We start from the raw sequence: 15,432 nt of genomic DNA, 5'->3' as shown, positions 1-15,432 counted from the left end.
TATTGTTACTAAAATATTTATAGTGTCCATACAAGTAGACATTTCCTTGCATTTCTGCATAACCCTTGGCGCGATCCACGATCGTGTATCTTGATAATGATAATTAATATAAATTTATAAAATATAATCATATAAAATGCAATTATATTTTTTTCGTTATAATTATTTATACGATTTTTAGTTATAATTCTAAAAGTCAATGAAACGAAGTACCATCGCTTCGCGATGTAGTAATATGTAAAGCAAACAGAACTATTAAAATGGAGATTCTTTTATCGAATGCATTCGCGAAGCGGCGAACTTCCGCAAGATTTTTGACACGTCGTACACTCGGCGCAGCTCGAAAACAAGGTCAGTAGCAACGATAGTTTGACGATAGTTTGAGGATAGTTCCGGACGAGATCACCCTCGGCGCGAAACTTTCTGGCGATTCGCTAGCCGGATAATACCTTTTCCTTACGCTTCTTTTTTCCTCTTCTCTCCCTCCGTCATTTTTTAAACTTTCCTCCGCCAAAAGAGCATGAGAGTTTCGCCCGCATGTGCGCGCGGTCGTTTGCGCAGAAATTTAAATGATTTAGCTCCCACCCCGAGGGAACACGCCAATTTTTGATGTTCCGGCAGAACTTCGCCTCGCGAGATATATCTTCCAATGCAGGAGAATAGCCGGATAATGGCGGCGAAGAAACGACCCACGTTGATCCGTTCAGCATTTAATCCGGCACGAGATTTGAGAATTATAAATATTTAAAATCCAAGTTTCTTTGTTTATCAGAAAATATTTGTTCTCCTTAGAGATTAATTCGTGAGATGTTCTCAGTAATTTTATTACATATAAAATCTGCATTGCTGTTAAAATGGAAACTTGAATTAAATTTTGAGATTCCTCGCTATTTCTTCGAATCTCATTATTATTCACGATGTCGTGTTTTCGAGAAACCTTTTCCACGATCGACATATAGATTTAATGTAAAATTTTACAAAAGAAGTAAAGTTAAATTACACAGTATAGAAAGACCGACGAAGGACTGTCACGATGCTGTCTGTGTGATCATCGATACGGCTATCATGCTGACACGTACGCACTTGGTATCCTTGGACAACATTAAATGGCCGCGGCTTTATGGTTTCCGCGGATTGAATATCATGGGTGACCGTAACTACATTAATTATCCGCGCGATTCATCTAATGGAATGGAAAGCCGTTTTAAGCCGTAACGCATTCCTGCTCTCGAAATTCCCCATTTGTATGCAGCCGCTGTTCCGCATTACCGTTCTCTCAACCGTGTCACATATCGAGATACTGTCGCGGCCGTTCATCGAGAAAGTGCAGAAAAGAGAGAGAGAGGGAGGGAGGGAGAGAGGGAGGGAGAGAGAGAGAGAAATAGACATGCCATTTTTAGTCGCAGACTTTCAAACTCGCCTATATTTGAACGCATTAAAATAGTGATAGCGCAAACATACGCTAATATAGGAAAAAGGAGTATAGTATCATAAAATGGTGAAATAAAATAAAACTCGATTCGTTCCACATTTTCGATATTTCTAACCCCCCCTTAAAATCTTGGAAATAATTGCGAACTTTACAGCACGATAAGAGAGACGTCGTCAACGATTTGAATATTTCATCACAATGTCCGGTTGACCGACCGTTTCTTTGACCCAAAATCGACTCTAATTTAATAAATTGTAGTTTAAGCGGAATTACGTAAAGTAAGACGTCGAAAAATAGAAAAGCTAATTCGAGTAAGAACTTGGATTGCATTAACTCCATTTTAAAATTTGATAATCGTTTGCGACTCGCGGACGAAAGATTCTTTCGAAAGCTGTATGGCCCAGGTAAAGAAAAATAAATCAACGAGCAACGAGAGACGACGTTGACACGGCCGCCGTGTTTCTCCGATTTCGCTATCGAAGGAAACCCGGCTCCGTCGTTCGTTCTTTTATCGCACGACGGAGCATTTGCATGTGCTTCGCGTGCGACTTAAGACGGCCCGTAAATAGAGCGACTCCCAGAGCGTACGTACGTCGGTACGTGGGCAGGAAGCGACCAAAAGCTTGCGCTCGGTACTAGGTGTGGTGATGGTGATCTTTTTCTTTCTTTTCCTCCTCTTTCTCCTGCTTCACAGTTGGCAGGAAACCAATGAAAATTTCCAAACAATCCGACTAATCTGCCGTGCCTCCGCATGCTGCGATCTTCCATCCCATAAATCGCCATTCAGCAGCAGCTCCTCTGGCGGGTTGTAATAAAACCGAACAACACCGCTGCGAGCGACCTGTATTATTCACGAGCCATCTTCCCTCACGAATTCCAAAATTGTCTCATTGCGATGCACAATGCGATAGTACACTGCAGCATGATGGAATACCATCTTTGTCTATTTGCCTATTAATGGGACGGCACTTTAATGATCGCAGAATCGACAGAGATATTAGCGATGATCGCGATTTTGCGGCGAAACGAAATGAATTAAAAAGTTGAATTAAGAAACGAAAAATTACGTTGCTTCAGCTTGAACGATGGTACGTCAGATTTTTATCCTGTTTTAACATCGTCCGGGAGGAGTGCACGAGATTATCTCTAAGGCGCTCGGGAGTTTCATCCACCCGATTTTTCTGCTTCGTGAGGAGGGATGCAAAAGGATCTTGCATCGGCCTCCCTCTCTTTCTTTTGCTCACTTTTTCCTTCTCTCTCATGCCCAGAGCGAGTAGAAGCAACAACATCCATTACACGTCCGTATCCGTCCATTAAGCGACGAGTCTATGGACGTCGTTTTGGATGCGCTTAATGGATTCCGCGGGAAGGTTAATTCAACGAAGATGAAAGTGAATGGGGAAGATGAATATCTTCGTGGCGGGACGCGCGGCGCGCGTGAGGCGCACGGATGCGAATTTCACGATGCATTATCCTTCACAATTTTTTTATCAGTCGCGAACACGGATCGGGGGACGAGATTCTTTAACCGTTCATCATCCTCGCTGCGAGTTTCTCACAATTTTCTCGAAAACAGTCATATCTAATTATAAAGTAATGAACTAAAGATTAACGCTTAACGTGCTTAATGATATTCCCCAGTTTTAAATAAAACAACGTACTCGTTCCCCTTTTTGTGTTCCTCAACGATTCTGAATCATTGGATCAAACTATTCTCGTTGCATTTAATCCAATGATCGGCAGTTGGAATAATTGCAACAATCGTGAACATAATCGAGTCGTTTCACGTCCGTCTATCATGATCTTATACGACGATTATTCGTCATTGCCGGCCGCGAGAGTTTAACAACCGCTGTCGTGAGACGCTGTTCGTTTGTGCACAGCTTTTATCCCTAGAAACCCATCGCGAGGAATAAAGATTCGGAGAGATGGCGGTTTATGGGTTATTCAAAGTTAACGCGCCATGTAACTCGCCGATCTCCCGGCGGTTCTCCGTAAGACGGGTACGCCGTAAGTACGTTTTAAAAAGCAGCACAGAGGGGAATGGTGTTCCCTACATTAATGCTGGCGGAAGACACATTGACGACGGCAATAAAAAGAATTGAATATAAAGCCGGTTGTATATGCGCAGACATTAGAACCGCGGAGAAAAGGAATTCGAGTTTACAGTCAAGTAAATGTAATTATCCTAGGCCGCAATAGGATGAGGGTGCAACGGCGTTACGATATTACAGTCACTAATTCACCCTCCCTAAGAGGAAAAGATTGTTCTATTCGAGGGAAGTAGCAGCTGAATGTTGTAAATGAACATTTGCATAATCTTCTGCTTAGTTGACTTGTAATTTTTAATTAAAATTAATTTTAAGTTAAAAGCCGTTTATATTAAAGAAGAATGTCAGCGATATAAATATATTTTCCAAATAATTATAATAACATGTGTCAAATATTTAGAAAATTTATTATTTTATACTTTAGTATTATATATTGCAACTGTCACTGTTAAAATCGTAGAAAAATGTCGAGACAAAACATTCAAAAAAATCTGCACTTATTTTTTCTTAAATTTATTTTTCTAAAATATTAAAAATAATATTTTATAAATGGTATAAAATAAAATTAAGAATAAGATGCATAGAATAAGATGCAAGAACAGTAATAAGAAAATCACTTCGGTCGTCACGCGTCTGCAGTTGCTTGTCCGCAACTACTTCCGCTTTAATAACGTCTTGTGCAGACGAAAGACAAATTACTATGGCGTTCGCGTTTTCCGGAAAGTACCTAAGAACGTCTTTCCTGCGTCGAGTGAGCTGAGGTTCCATTCGACGACGTAGATTAGCGAGGACGTTGCAGCGAGTCGAGTCGCGCGTGCAAGGTTTGCTCTCCCTCTTCCCTTTTCCCCGGATATTATACTTGCAGCCGCGGTAAGAAGTTGCGAATCAACATCTCGTTATCCGGAATTCGAAAACTTTCACGTCTGCAACCAACCAACCGCCTCTTCCCTATCTGCGTTTCTCTTCTCGCGCATTCCCGAGGAGAGGCTGATTGTTGCGCGACCTTTTGTATAATTTCCGTCTATTTCTCGGGGAGATTGAAGTCCCCCTTCAGGGTCGCGACAAAAGTAAGTAGACAAAGTTGTGAGATTCAATTGACGAAACAGGGAATTGTGTCGACCGGTACAAAGAAGCACACAACAGAGAGAGAGAGAGAGAGAGAGAGAGGGGGGAGGGGAAGAAAAAGAGAGAAACACATAACATCGATAACGAGACATCGTGAATCTTCCCTTTTCAACCCTTTTTCTTAGCCGACTTTCGAGACATTTCTCATGCAATGACTTCGCCTACGTGGACTTCCGGCGCGACGCGATGAATGAAGGTGAAGTCAAAGCCGAGGAAGCACCTCATTTCCACGACTAAGAATGTCTTATCGACAGCGTCTGGGAAAATTTGATTTAAGAAAAGTGGCTAATAATGAAAGTTCTGGCTAAAATAATCTTACAAGAATATCTCTAATATGGTCGATTTATTTTAGAGATCGAGAGACTCTTAATCGTCTCCTCAAACAGAAGTCTGGAGATTATTAATTAATCAATGGTGAACAAAGAGAACGTCGTAATTCGAACCGGCTGGTTAACGCGAGAGGTGATACCTTCGTCATCCACAAAGCACGCCACTAAATCTCACTCCGCGCGATTAATTTTACAGCGCGGTGTCATCAAGGGAGTCGAAAACTTCGAGACGTCTCCTCGTATCCTATTTCGAGAGGGATCTGGACTGGCGCAGTTTCATCCCTCATCTCTCGCCCACTCCTTCTCTTAATACGCGAGCGGTGTACAATTTCGAAACTTAAAGGACGAAGTCAAGGAGGGCTCTGAGCGAATTTGCCTAAGTTCTCCGACTTCGCTTCCTCGCTCGTCCCTCGAATTATTTCGAGCTTCTATCCGTTAGTAAAAGTAATTTTGTTCCCGAATAGAGAGTGAGCGAGACCGACGTTGTGCCGAGCCGAGGTGAATCAAGCGCTGGGGTGAGTCGAGTCGAGTCGAGTCGAGTCGAGTCGAGTCGAGTCGAGTCGAGTCTAGTTGAGCCGGTACAGACGGCGGGCAAATTCGGTGGAAGGGCATACAGCCGGGGAAAGATGCTTTTAGTTTATTACCTCGAGGAAATTACGCCGGCGAGTCCCCGTCGGCCTCGTTATTTCTTTTTTCTTTTTTTTTTTGACTCCTTTTACAACCTACAGCGCCAGGAGATGCGCGAGTCATCGTGCCATCCGCACGCAGAGTTTAAGATCCGCTGCTCTTCCCGAAATGCACTGTAAGTTCCGCCGTGCGCATTTTGAGGAATTACATCTTACGTTCGCAACGCCAAGGTATTTCTCTCGGGTCGTTATCGCGGCGCACGTACAATCGCGTTGTGCTTTTATCCGTCAAGAGATTTTATCCTCGAAAAAGGGTGGCGCGATTCTTCCCTCGTGAAAGAAGAGAATTAAGCATTAAGCAGGGACTTACATTAAGAATAGATTATATCTCTAATCATTTCAGGCACGAGAATTTCTGCATGTTGAGACATCTAAATCTTTCACAAGTTACTTTCGCAAACAATCCAGGAATTTCGAGTATTTCTCATCATTGAAGAAAGCACCCTCGGTTTACAACCGACAATCTTCTTTGGTTGCGTTCATACGCAACAGTTTAACAACTTGGAATTAAAAGGACCGATAAATATCTTGCGGAAGTACTTCTTCCCCTCGATTCCCGCAACCATAATGCGTTCCTTCCGACGGTTTACGAGCGTAATCTATCCTGTCGTGTCATCGGGCGGCGCATTATGCAACTTCGAAACTTTTGCGCGCGTTAGGCGCCTCTCGTAAATGCAACCGGGAAGTTCGCCGAGTAAAATTAGGCAACGACTTATGCTTGTTTGCGTAAGTATACTTTCGTAAAACGAACGAAGGCTCTAAAAGACGGCAATTGTTGCGAGCTCCATAGTAGATTTCTTATCTCTGAATTGTAAAAGCGCATAGATAAAACTAAAAATTTATCTTAACGAGAGAAACAGAGAGGGACAATAAATTGTTAATAATCACTGTATTATTTTATGAGTGCTAAATAAATGTTATTGCTCTTTTAATAGATTATTATTATTTTATTTCGTAGAGAGAGGTTATCTACGAAACACAAAAGGTGTTCCAAACAATTATTCCAAACGGTGTAGTTATAGCAATGATTGCGATAAAAAAAGTATTTAAACTTTATTTTCAATAACGAAGAAAATGTAGGCAAGATGTATTAGACTGGTCAAAGAGTTTCCTATCTCTGTAACATAGCGGACAAGCTGAAATTCTTAATTCACTTTAATTAGCCATCACCGCGAGCCATCCGGACCGTCGATCGAGGGTAAAGACTGCCTGTCACTACCAATGGCAATTTTCTTTGGCGTCTGAGATCGCGTGGATTATCAGAATATCGGAAGATCGACGAGAGAGAGAGAGAGAGAGAGAGAGAGAGAGAGAGAGAGAGAGAGAGACGACCGCCGGAGATGCCGTTAATGTAGCCGGAAATTACGAAAGAGACGGCTTTTATCGGATGCGCACGGCAGCGAGCCAGGTGCGGCACCAATCCGCGCGCGCGGTCGTCTCGACGATGAAATTGAAAGCAGCCGCGTTGATAATCCGCTTCCCTCCGCGCGAGAGTCATTTCAAATCAACCTCTATGAAGGAACTTAAATTACGCAATACAGACGCATGAAGCGGGTACGTCGAACTCGATGTACACGGAATCTAGAAATGTATTCAGAATTAAAAATTGATCTATAATTTGGAGAACTCGAATTTTAATTAGATTTAATCCTCAATTATTATAGTCAAATTTGTATAATGTAATTACTACGTCGTAATCGGATTTGCGTTTGCCACAAGGGTTAAATAGAGATTCTAGAATTGAAATTTAATTAGATCCTAGTACTGCATACGGCTACGGAATTAAATATTCATCAATCTGACAAACCAAGTCGCGCGGATCGACGGCGAACGATCGAGAGCCGTATCGCAATCCGCGAGTATCGGCATGTCGAGATACGCGGGATTTCCGGCAATCAAATCGGTGTACGGCGATCAATACGAATGCTCGATTTCCTATATTGAATGACGGAACAGGAAAGGGGGAGGGAGGGGGCTCGCCCACGTCGTCGCGCCCGCCTCGTCGTCGCATATCGCAGAGAACTAATTGGACCGCGGATGTAGCTAATCGAACCTAATGCGAGAGCAGCCGATGCCGTGTCTCGGGCTCCTGTAACGGACCATGAATTATCGATAAGCCGCAAACGTCCCCGCCCCCTTCCGCCGCGCTATCAATGAAGTCGCACGTGGAGAACAACGATGCATGGACCACGAAGACAATGCGACCACCGTCCCGATAGCAGAAACACGACTCTTCGAGCACTAGCTAACGTGACAGGTAGAGACACACGGTACGTAGAGTCTAATTAACCCCCTTCCCAGAACATACCGTAAAATACATACGAATATTCTACACAGTTGGACGAGGCAGTCAAATAAACTTATACATATACCAGCTTTGGAAAATGAAAAAGCATAAATGTGTAAAGGTTGTTTTATAAAGAAAAAAAAAACATCAATAGATAAAAAAAATCTTGATGTCTTCTCTTAAGTAAAGAATAATATGCATCTAAATTTTAGTTTTCTGATCTATTTACATTTCTTACCTACATTTTGTTTAATTTGTACATCTGTAATTCATATATATATATATATATATATATATATCTTCGACATCTGTTAAAATTTGTCTCTTTGTAACAATCTTGGTATTGATCTTTTAAAGATTGTGTACGTATTACACAGGCTATTCTATAACCATTCTCAATTCGAAAAATTGAATTCCGCGTTATCTTTGGAAATTCCATTACCTCGCCTAATACAATCAAGCGTTGATTGTCTCGAATACAAAATCGGGTGCGTGCACAAAATACATGTGCACTTACACAATCACGTAAGTAAGCCCTAACTTCGAGTGGAGTCCGAGTCTAGATCCGTCGGTATACGATGACATCACGTACCGATACAAAAATCCTCCATTAGCAAAGCAAATACCTTGCTGTATTCTTTCTGTCAACAGATAGCATCGAACAACGAACAAAAACGGGTAATATTGAAGGACCTTGCTTTGGAGACTGCCGGCCAATATAAATGCGAAGTTTCCACCGAAGCGCCGTCTTTCGCCACCACTTATCAGACGGCCAATCTAACAGTGATTTGTAAGTATCTCTTTCTTTTTTTAGTTACACAACAGCAAGACGTATAGTTTTTAGCGGAAGAAATGCAGGATTGCATTTATAAATAACTTTCTGTTATTTATTCGAAACGTGTATGCTCACTTTTATATATGCAGAAAAAATATTTAGATAAATTAAAACATATCTATTGCAAAATTAAATCTTGTTGTAAATTTCGTCAAGCTACTTTTAATGAATCCAATAGTCCTTTCTTAATTAATTTTATTTGAAATTGTTTTAACATTTTGTTTTACAATAAATCGATAATCATGCGATTATGTTTTCTCGTTATATGTAAAATTCTACAGCATCTCATTAATTCACGAACGCCCAATAGAGATTCCCGCCTGCCTGTTTGAGTTACCGCCAACAATATCTGCCATTATGGAATATTTATGTATACCTGCGCGCGATAAACTATTTCGGCAACGCCCGCGTGTGTGGCGTGCTGTTTTATTGTAAAATAGTTGTCCACCGGTTTTGCATCGCCAACCATTCCGCACATCCTCGCGCCATTAATTCATGTCTTGGGTACTCTCTCTCTTTCTCTCTCTCACAAATATACTTTTTAATTACGTACGCATTCAACCATATCGCTGTTCTATGCATACAAATAATGATATTAAACAACAGATTCAATTACAATATTTTTCCATATTTCGTATCTACCGCAATCGTATTGCATCCGCAAAAAAAGGATTTATTTCTGTTTTTTTTTTTTTTTTTTTAATAAAAGCGATCAGTATTTGTTGCAGTTCTTTTGTTTACGAAATATATTCTGCGGATTACGTTAGATATTACATTTTCTCGAAACACAACATCCACACAACATCAATCATAATACACGTCTCTGTTTTTTTATTCGCAATAAATAATGAATTAATAAATTTATGATGGATTATCATTTTTATGTCTTATTTAAATATCACTTAAATGTTAAAAGAGATATTTAATGTAATTTTCTTAAAAAGTATGCCATCGGCGCATGCATCTTTCAGTATGATTTTCATAATTTCGACATTAATAGGCAATTAAGTGATAAAAGCCGCACGTGGCCAGCCGAACATTTTACGATAACACACTTACACGCTGATTTCGTTTGCGTTTCCGCCGCTCCCGTTTGCCATTAACTCTGTATGTTTCAATTAACCGTTTAATTATGTGCATTATAATTCATATACAAATCACGTAAAATACGCGACCGCCCGCGTTTATTAAGTTTTCCCATCGCTAAAACGGCATCGAGCGACACTAATTTGCCCGATTCAGTAACCCGAATAAATTCGCCAACAAATAAATCGGTACAACGCTCGATTTTGTCAGGTTACGGAAAGGAAACAATATTATCGTCGGTGGCACCGCATCGTCGAAAATCGATCAATGCCGAAATTTATCTTCGGCAAACGCCTTCGTTCGCGGTCCGTGAGATCGATTAAATGGTCACCATATATGAACATGTCCCCTTTTCTTTTCCGTCAGCAATGGAAAAGCCGACAGGTTTTAGGACGACAGGTGCCGATGAATAGGTTTCCTCAAAAAAATAACGCGTCCGCAATTTTGGCTATCGCTCGCGGCTTTCGATTCTTGACCGGGCCAACGTAAATCACCCGCGAGTGACGAGACATGTTCAGGATAAAGCACTATATAGCTATCGAGCAGACGAAACTGCCATATCATGGATTGGACGGCGGGGTTGTAAATCTGCGAAACGGTGAATGCTCGGGGACAACTTCGGAAATAACTTTGTTCTTCATTTAAACGAATTTCGATATTTCAATACCGTTGCATCAATTTCAACTATGCCATTCACAAATTTTATTTTATTTGCTAAGGATTGTGTAAAAAATTTAACGAAAAAAATTGCGCAACTCAAATTCATGAAGCAAATGCATAATTAAGCAGCGCAATGTGATGCGGTAAGTGTATTATTTTAAGTAAATGTTTTAGAGTAAAAAAAGGTATGATCTGTTTCATAGATATGTGGCGCTTTAGACCAAGATGAAAAAGAGCAAGAGGGATAAAAGAGGAAATGGAAACTAGTTAGAGAGGAAAAAGAGGAAGACGTAATTACGAAGAGAATGAGCTGTCCAGTTGCGAGTTTTGACGACTATACGAAATTTGTTTCTGTTCGTAGCGAAGATGCCACAGAGGAACTGCTCCTCACTTTTTCTTTCTTCACTGAAAAAAATTTACATCGTTTATCACCATGCATCATAAAAAAAAGTAAAAAAAATGTATTCGCCTGTCCCATCGAATATTTTCACGGGTGCGAGCCTATCTCCGTTTTCGATTCGTCTTCGAGTCTGAATTTGCTGGCGCAAATGTCGAAGTATCACGATCGCATACAGATTTTGTACAACCCGCGACCACGTTTAACTATTTTCTCGCGAGCATCACGTTGTTTCACGTCATACTCGAAGTGAAATTGATCGAGCCCGTCCATTCATGATATCTGAATGGAATAAAATCTTTTTTATGTAAGGTTCGCGTTTTTGTTTAAGTACGCATCGAAGCGCCTCGATTTTTTTTCGAAACTACAACTCGTTGCGATGGAAATAGTTTCGCAAACGCGGCCTGTAAGGAGAAAAGAGTTTTCATAAACACGATGGTGGTTCGTGTTGATCGATACGGGCGGAAAATTACGGAATCGCGACGTTTGCATAAAGTAATTGAAATGGCGCAAGTTCGCCGGCTGCTCCCGAAACACAATGAAAAAATTCGAAGGGGCTTCCGGAATGCTTTCGCGTACCATTCTGCGTCGGATTAATTTTACGATGAATGAAAGACATGTAATTTGTAAATGGCCTTTATGTCGGCATGAAATTAAAAAAGCAAAGTGTGGAGCAAAAATATTATTCGGAGATGAATTCCGCGAATACTGCAGAGATCCTGTTGGAAGTATAGAAAATTTGTACATTGGTTCAATTTATATATATATATATATATATATATATATATATATATATATATATATATGCCAACCGTTTCTGCGTGGAAATTGTTTTTTATTAATTCCAGAAAAAATGCGAGGCACGTCGCAACGCGACTAATAATGGAGATTTCGCGTCGTTAATATTGAAAGTTTGATGGAATTATCGAAGAGACAACGAAGTCAATTCATCTAGCTGCATCTACTCAATTCGCGGATAAGAATTTAATATCACTTGTACGCAAGAGCATAAATTTTTGCCGAGGCAAATGAGTATAATTTATGCAGTTGCGAAAAGCGCTCTCGTAGAACCGTGTCCCTTGGCACTTTATACCCTTTGGAACCGCTGATATTTTTCATAATGAAGAGTACATATGGCCATATGCGTATTTGAACAACATATGAAAGAAGGCTGTCTAGAAAAAAATGTATAAAACAGTTGAAAATGTATATATCATCAACGCGAGCGGTTTAATGAAGCGTCTTTCTGTCTGGTTTACTAGCAACTATCCTCCGCGTTTCAACAGTCATAAAAAGAATCATCCGAATAGAAATTGTAAGCAAATGCTTTTTTCAGTGCATCTATTGTTATATACTGAGCCCTCGCGTGCTTTATTGTTATAAAAACTATTAGTTTCATGTTATTATAATTTATGATATAAATGGATTTTTGTGCTCTATATATATATATATATCCTCAACCGTCCAACTTTTCTATCTCTCAATATATATATATATATATATATATATATATATACATATTAATATTCTCTTAATATATATATTAAGAGATAGAAAACTTGACGGTTGAATAAATCAAAATAAGTTACTTTTTCATTCGAAATATTAAACTTTAAATTAGATGTAATCGTGCAAAGATTTTCATGCCATTTAATTTTAATATAATAGTTAATTTTTTTAATTTTGTACATGTAATAAAATTTTTCTCTTGCATACGATAAAGCGCTAATCAATTTCAAAAATCACGCTAAAATATGCGATGTCAAAATATCGCAGATGCAAAAATATCTATATCTAGTCTGGAAAGCACGCCTGAACAGGATGGATTTTCTCAAGAAGATACAAACTCTTGGATTATGCATGAGAGACGTCGCCAAGGATTTGGTTTCCCTTCGATTGTTGATCTCCTCTCGGTCTTGCTGCGATACCCTATCTCAACTCTTTCGATAATATAAGTTGACCAACGAAAAGAACAAAGATAAATGACAATGTTTTCTTTTACTCGGTTATCGAAAAACTTAAATACATTTATTAATATCAAAACGAGCTTTTCGTCAATTGTGTTTTTTTGACAGTTACTTTTTTATGATCTAAATATGTCATAGTTTGCAATCCTTATAAATTTGCAAACAAAAAAATTCCTACAATCGAAAATTGAAAGAATATTTAATAATTAATTAATTTCAAAAGATTTTATCTTTAACGCAAGAAATCAAATCAACGTAAATCATTATCGTAATCTATTATTCAAAAAGACAATTTATGGTAAATTATTATCACATGCTTATTGATTATCGGTGGCACCTAATTAATGATATATTCTAGCATGTACAATAATAATGTCAGTTATGCACAATACGGTCGATCGATAGCTCGCAGACAAGAGAGTATAGGAAGTAGATCATTTTCAACATAGACAGAACAATTCCCCATTATGTCGGAATTCAACAAATCAGATTATTCTGATAGAATTATAATTTCATATGCGCATTAAATATCTCAATTTTTTACTCTTGACATAAAATCTCGGTTATCAAAATTAATTAATAATAATAGTGTTATGAGAGGAAATTAAAATAGGATCATGATCTGTCTTTTTTCTTTTAATTTATTCATCTCTTTATTTCAATTGTCAGAATGTCTACCTTTTTGCTAGAAGAAACTCAACTGTCTCAAATATTTTCTTAAATAATACTTGAACAATTATATACTTCGGTTAAGTAAGATTCAAATAATCGGACTGTCTTCAATTTTGAGTAGTAATTGAACTTACGCTCGTATTGAAAAACATCATCACTTTAAGCAGCGAACTTAACGGAGTTTGGAGAAGTAACATTCGCTGATTTTTATTTCACATGATTTGATCATGGAAGTTAAATTAAATTTTTGGGTAACGAGCCAATAGTTTTCACGAAAGATTTAACGGAAAACACAGGGCGAGAGTATTGATGCGCGCTCGTCGAATGGCATCGAGTATAATTCTGGCCAAGTGCATAATTGGGATGCAACAAACGTGTGCGTTACGAACCGCGACGAGCACCCCGTTGCATTCGCGAATTGATTACGGATACTCAATTGGTGGAGGATGTACCCCCATAATGAAAATCAGCCCCCCCGGATCAAAAAGGCGAATGCAGAAGGGCCAATAGAGAAACGAAATCCGCACTCGCGCGCACGTGGATTGATCATTTGTGGCCGACACGTGATTGCTTAATTAAAGCCGATAGCACTTGTGCGAGTACAATACTGCATGTGATTTCGTTTCGGTAAATATCAATTTAACCCTCTCCATAATTTGAGCCAGTTGCTCTCGTCGTTGGAAAAAGTTATTTGCGGTGTGACAGAAGGACAAGTGAACCGCTATCTGTATCAATAAAAATTGCTTAACCATTATTTTTTAATTAAAGCTTATCATCGCCCCCGTCAATCTTGCGTTTTTATTCCGAAATATTTACATTGATTGTTTGCCATAGTTTCTTCAATTTATTATGCGTAACAACGTAATTAATGATGAAAGCGTAATATTCGTCTGCCAAAAACAGGGCGTAAATTCAAAATACAAATGTATATTTGTATTTGTATTTATATTTGTATTTGTTTCAGCAAATACATTAACATAAAATTTTATATTAACGTGTAAAATTCCTTTATTCTTTTTTCCATTAATATTCGGTGCAACATTATAATGCAAAAATTTTCCTCCATGATACATTGCTCTCGAAAAAGCAATAACAGTTTCAGTAGTAAAAATATAATAATAAAACTGACAATAACAATAATTATTATATATTTTACGAAATGATATAGAAGAATCGCGAACAAAATTTACACGATATACGCGTATACGCGAAGGAGAAATCTCCAATTAAATTGCGTCATCCGTTTATGAATGACTTCATAATCCAGTTGCTAATCATAATTATTTTGAATTAGATTAATTTTATATCATCTGTATCTATTCGCTTTCTTGATGATTCAAGCAGGGATTAATCACGCATACATCCACAGAAAAGATTTTTGGATCTAATGCTATTGCTCTTCGAAATAGCATAGGATCGATATAGGGCCAATCATATTTATTAGAAAGAACAGAATATTTTAGTCTTAATTGGAATATTCTTAAATCTAGAATAAAATAATCTTGGTGCTACAATAAATAGTAGCACAATCTTACACCAAATATTGGCGCTAGTATAGGGGCATTACATCAGGCGATGATTTAGTCTATATGCAAGAATAAACAAGCTTAAATTTGTATATATTACTCTTAATTTAAAACAAAATGTCAATCATATTTAATTCGAGGCAGAAGAATAGAAATTATTAATTTAATCTTAAAATGGTTTTAGTTTTATATTGCATGAGATAATGATAAGATTAAATGCATCAAGAATAGTTTTCGTCTCATTACTAGAAATCCGTTTTGAAAGGGTATATACATTTTTTGCATACCTTAATTAAATATTAATTGCCAAGCAATTTTCGACAAATCTTATTAAATTCTGCCATCGCCAAATCATGTTGTGAGTCATAATTGGACACGA

At 38.5% G+C, this 15,432-nt stretch overlaps 1 protein-coding gene across 3 annotated transcripts in view; it reads left to right on the top strand.

Annotated features, from left to right (window-relative positions):
• Positions 1 to 15,432, top strand: part of LOC105434317 (uncharacterized) — a 188,833-nt gene that overhangs the window by 117,266 nt on the left and 56,135 nt on the right. For all 3 annotated transcript variants that reach the window (XM_089085156.1, XM_011650005.3, XM_089085157.1), the window contains one exon: positions 8,562 to 8,700. In XM_089085156.1, coding sequence (XP_088941282.1) covers positions 8,562 to 8,700 — 139 coding nt within the window. The remainder of the gene's footprint in view (positions 1 to 8,561; positions 8,701 to 15,432) is intronic.

The sequence above is a fragment of the Pogonomyrmex barbatus genome, unplaced genomic scaffold (genome assembly GCF_055798465.1).
Source record: "Pogonomyrmex barbatus isolate J1 unplaced genomic scaffold, ASM5579846v1 scaffold1, whole genome shotgun sequence".
NCBI lineage: Eukaryota > Metazoa > Arthropoda > Insecta > Hymenoptera > Formicidae > Pogonomyrmex > Pogonomyrmex barbatus.
The sequence above is the reverse complement of the archived record's forward strand: the minus strand, read 5'-3'. Positions and strand labels throughout refer to the sequence as shown.